The 4,958-nt window shown below is 36.9% G+C and overlaps 1 protein-coding gene across 1 annotated transcript; it reads right to left on the bottom strand.

The window, feature by feature from the left end:
* Window positions 1-361: 361 nt before the first annotated feature.
* Window positions 362-3,239, bottom strand: LOC139128539 (zinc finger protein 432-like). The gene is made up of 2 exons (XM_070694303.1): window positions 2,291-3,239; window positions 362-2,241 (listed from the first exon to the last, which is right to left on the bottom strand). The coding sequence occupies exons 1-2, from the start codon at window positions 2,675-2,677 to the stop codon at window positions 1,603-1,605; spliced, it is 1,026 nt and encodes a 341-aa protein (XP_070550404.1). The 5' UTR covers window positions 2,678-3,239; the 3' UTR covers window positions 362-1,602.
* Window positions 3,240-4,958: the final 1,719 nt, after the last annotated feature.

A 4,958-nucleotide genomic window follows, 5' to 3' on the forward strand; every position in this document is an offset into this window, starting at 1 on the left:
CCAGTCAGTTCAGATATATATCCCTAATTATGAAAATTCATTTAATATGCAAATTAGAAATTGGCTGAAGTAAAAATGTCTTTTGACTTTAAATAATGTTATATGAAAGTATCTTTGATGTATATAGCAAGTTTCAACAACTACAATCAAGTTAATTCAGATATATATCTCTAATTAAGAATGTTCATTAAATATGCAAATTCGGAATTGGCTGCAGTAAAAATGCTTAATGACTCTCAAGAATGTTGTATCATAGTAACTTCAATACATGTAGAAAGTTCATCAACTTTAGTCCAGTCAATTCAAATATATATCCTGATTAGCAAAGTTGATTAAATATGCAAATTAGGCATTGGTGAAGATAAAATGCTTGATGACTTTCAAGTATGTTAAATTATAGTATCTTCCATATACATACCAAGTTTGGTCAATTTTGATCAAGTAAAATCAGATATACATCCCTAATTAGGAAAGTTCATTTAATATGCAAACTAGCAACTATCTTTCATGTCACCCCTTAATGATATATTTTGATGTGATCAACATTTGTAGCAAATCGCGTCAAATTGTGTGCAGTCGTTTTTAATGTATATCCGTTTTTTTCTAAAATCATTAATTATGCAAATGAGCAAAAAGTATGCAAGCCACACCCACCAAAAACTAATCAGTTCTTGCAATTTGCTAACTCAATCTATTTACCAGATTTGATTCTCATCTGATCCGCCGTTTTTGAGATATCGGACCAACAGGCAGACAGACAGACAGACAGACAGACAGACAGACAGACAGACAGACAGACAGACACACAGACACACAGACACACAGACAGACAGACAGACATCGCTGCGACATATGCTCACGTGTGTGAACATATGAGCAAAAAACCCTTCCCACACATTTTGCAGACAAATGGCTTTTCATTTGTATGTGTCATCATGTGAACTTTTAGATCTCATCTTGTTAAAAATCCCTTCCCACAGACTTTGCAAATAAATGGCCTGTCCTTTGTATGTGTCCTGATGTGAACTTTTAGGTGTCCACTTGTTGAAAAACCCTTCCCACACATTTTGCAGACAAATGGCGTTTCATTAGTATGTGTCCTGATGTGAGATGTCAGACTTCCACTCTGTGCAAAACCCATTCCACACACTTTGCAGACAAATGGCTTTTCATCTGTATGTGTCCTTATGTGAACTTTTAGGTGTCCAATGGGTGCAAAACCATTTCCGCACACTTTGCAGACAAATGGTTTTTCATTTGTATGTGTCCTCACGTGAACTTTTAGTCCTCCACTCTGTGCAAAACCCTTTCCACACACTTTGCAGATAAATGGCTTTTCCTCTGGATGGGTCCTCATGTGAACTTTTAGTTGTCCACTACTTTGCAGACAAATGGCTTTTCATTTGTATGTGTTCTCATGTGAACTTTTAGTCCTCCACTCGGTGCAAAACCCTTCCCATAGACTTTGCAGATAAATGGTTTTTCATTCGTATGTGTCCTCATGTGAACTTTTAGGTGTCCACTTTGTGTAAAACAATTACCACACACTTTGCAGACATATGGTTTTTCATTTGTATGTGTCCTGATGTGAACTTTTAGAATTCAACAACGTGAAAAACCTTTCCCACACACTTTGCAGATAAATGGCTTTTCCTTTGTATGTGTCCTCATGTGAACTTCTAGGTCTCCACTCGATGTAAAACCCTTTCCACACACTTTGCAGACAAATGGCTTTTCCTCTGTATGTGTCCTCAAGTGAATTTTTAGGTCTCCACAGCGTGCAAAACCATTTCCGCACACTTTGCAGATAAATGGCTTTTCCTTCGTATGTGTCCTCATGTGAACTTTTAGGTCTCCACTCGATGTAAAACCCTTTCCACACACTTTGCAGATAAATGGCTTTTCCTTCGTATGTGTCCTCGTGTGAATTTTTAGGTCTCCACTGCGAACAAAACCCTTCCCACACACTTTGCAGACAAATGGCTTTTCATTTGCATGTGTCCTGATGTGAGATGTCAGACTTCCACTCTGTGCAAAACCCTTTCCGCACACTTTGCAGACAAATGGCTTTTCCTGTGTGTGTGTCCTCATGTGAACTTTTAGGTGTCCACTGCGTGCAAAACCATTTCCGCACACTTTGCAGACAAATGGCTTTTCATTTGTATGTGTCCTCATGTGAACTTTTAGTGATCCACTCTGTGCAAAACGCTTTCCACAAACTTTGCAGATAAATGGCTTTTCCTTTGTATGTGTCCTCATGTGAAATTTAGGTTTCCACTGGCTGCAAAACCATTTCCGCACCTTTGCAGACAAATGGCTTTTCATTTGTATGTGTCCTCATGTGACCTTTTAGTCCTCCACTCGATGTAAAACCCTTTCCACACACTTTGCAGACAAATGGCTTTTCCTCTGTATGTGTCCTCATGTGAATTTTTAGGTCTCCACAGCGTGCAAAATCATTTCCGCACACTTTGCAGACAAATGGCTTTTCATTTGTATGTGTCCTCATGTGAACTTTTAGAATTCCACTCCGTGAAAAACCTTTCCCACACACTTTGCAGATAAATGACTTTTCCTTTGTATGTGTCCTCATGTGAACTTTTAGGTCTCCACTCGATGTAAAACCCTTTCCACACACTTTGCAGATAAATGGCTTTTCCTTCGTATGTGTCCTCATGTGAACTTTTAGGTCTCCACTGCGTACAGAACCCTTCCCACAGACTTTGCAGACATATGGTTTTTCATTTGTATGTGTCCTGATGTGAGATGTCAGACTTCCACTCTGTGCAAAACATTTTCCACACACTTTGCAGATGAATTGCTTTTCATTTGTATGTGTCCGGACATGAACATTTAGATTTTCAGTCTGTGCAAAACCCTTACCATATACTTTGCATATTAATGGCTTTTCACTCTCATGTGTCCCGATGTGGATTTTTTTAGAGAGTTACTGCTTTGAAAGCCTTCACTACATTATTTGCAGAAAAACTGCTTTTTAATATGAATCATTGTGTGGTATTTCATGCCTTTGTGTAGTGTAAAACTCTTTCCACATTCTTCACGAACAAATGTCATTTCTTCACCATGCAAATGACTTTCTTCATTTCCATGCAAAATACTTGTAAGCTTGGACGAAATATTTTTTCTTTTTCAAAATGGGTTGCTGTCTGACTCATGTTTTCTGTCCATGGCTTCCCCTTGATTGTTGATCTTGCTGACAAGACGTTTTTGCAAGAGACGTTTTTTTGAATATTCTGAAATAGAGGCATAAGTGGAAAAAGTGTGATAGATATTCTACTTCAGTGTGATATTAGTATAGAAACGAGACAGTTTTAATGTTGAATTATTCATTATACTGACGAGAATTCAGCTGGCCGCCATCTTGAAGTCATGCAAATTAGACTGTCATAGGAACAATTAAATAATAATATATCTTTAAAAATTTTCTTTGCAAAATCTTGTTGCCAAATGAAACTGAAATTACAAAATATACAGGCTATTTGAATCTCCTCTCCGAGACAAAAAGTGATAAGTAGGCTGTCATATTGATAATGCTAACTAAATCAAATTGATCAAAGCTGAAATAGAAACAGTTAAAATATTTTCTTTTTGGTGAGTTTGACAAACAAAATCCACAACAAGTCATCGTTGATGACACAGTCCTCTTCATTAATTAGGACTGTGATAAAAACACTTTGATGCAGATGGCGCTCAATGGCCAAGAATGAGTTCCATGGTGATGAAAACATACAACCAATGTAGGCCGCCATCCTAATTACAAACGGTCATTAAATGAGTCAATTAGGAATTAATCGACAGGATGTTGTCAAAATTTTTTGCATAATATCCAAACACTAACAGATTATCACCGGTACCATATTTCAGAAAGTTTGATGCACTATTTACAGCACAAGGAGATCAACATCTGTATCAAGTTTCATCAAATTTGACGCAGTATTTTTGGATATATCACTCTAGTTAGGAAAGTTCATTACATATGCAATGACAAATTAGTTAAAATGACACTGATAAATGTCTTTTTCACTGTTAAAGCAATGTGAGCAAATTGATGTGCATATGTATGAAAAAGCTTAATGTCCTTGTACCAACTTTGAATTATACTGGTCGAAATATGTCTAGTTATGCCACTGTACATTAAAACATTGTAACAAAATCGCCGCCACGCAGCCGTATTTGATCTTACTGTCTAAAAATCGATATAGATATGTATGACTTAAGTCAATGTCCATGTACCAACTTTGAATAAAATCCGTTGAGATTTGCCAGAGTTATGGCTCTCGACATGGAAAAATCGTAACGAAATGGTCACCATGCAACTATATTCAATGTTATCGTAAAACAAGTCAATGTTCATATGCATGACGAAGGTAAATGTCCTTGTACCAACTTTGAATAAATTGGTTGAGACGTGAATGTGTTACGGCTAGGACATGAAAAATTTTAATAAAGTGGCCGCCATGTGGCAATATTGGATCATATTGTGAAACACATTGACGTGCATATGTATGACATAGTTCAATGTCCTTGTACCAACTTTGAATAAAATCGGTTGAAACATGTCTGAGTTATGGCTCCATACATGAAAAAATCGTAACAAAATGGCCGCACGGCGGCCATATTGGATCGTATCACAAAACAAATCAATGTGCATATGTATGACATAGGTCAATGTCCTTGTACCAAGTTTGAATAAAATTGGTCGAGACGTGCTTGAGTTTGGGCTAAGGACATGAAAAAATTGTAACAAAATGGCTGCCATGTGGCCATATTTGATCATATCATGAAACAAATTGGCGTTTATGTGTATAACATAGGTTAATGTCCTTGTACAAACTTTGAATAAGATCAGTTGAGATATGCCTGAGTTACGGCTCCATACATGAAAAAATCGTAACAAAATGGCCGAATGGCAGCCATTTTTGATTGAATCATAAAAC

The sequence above is a fragment of the Ptychodera flava genome, unplaced genomic scaffold (genome assembly GCF_041260155.1).
Source record: "Ptychodera flava strain L36383 unplaced genomic scaffold, AS_Pfla_20210202 Scaffold_58__1_contigs__length_828623_pilon, whole genome shotgun sequence".
In the NCBI taxonomy this organism is placed as follows: domain Eukaryota; kingdom Metazoa; phylum Hemichordata; class Enteropneusta; family Ptychoderidae; genus Ptychodera; species Ptychodera flava.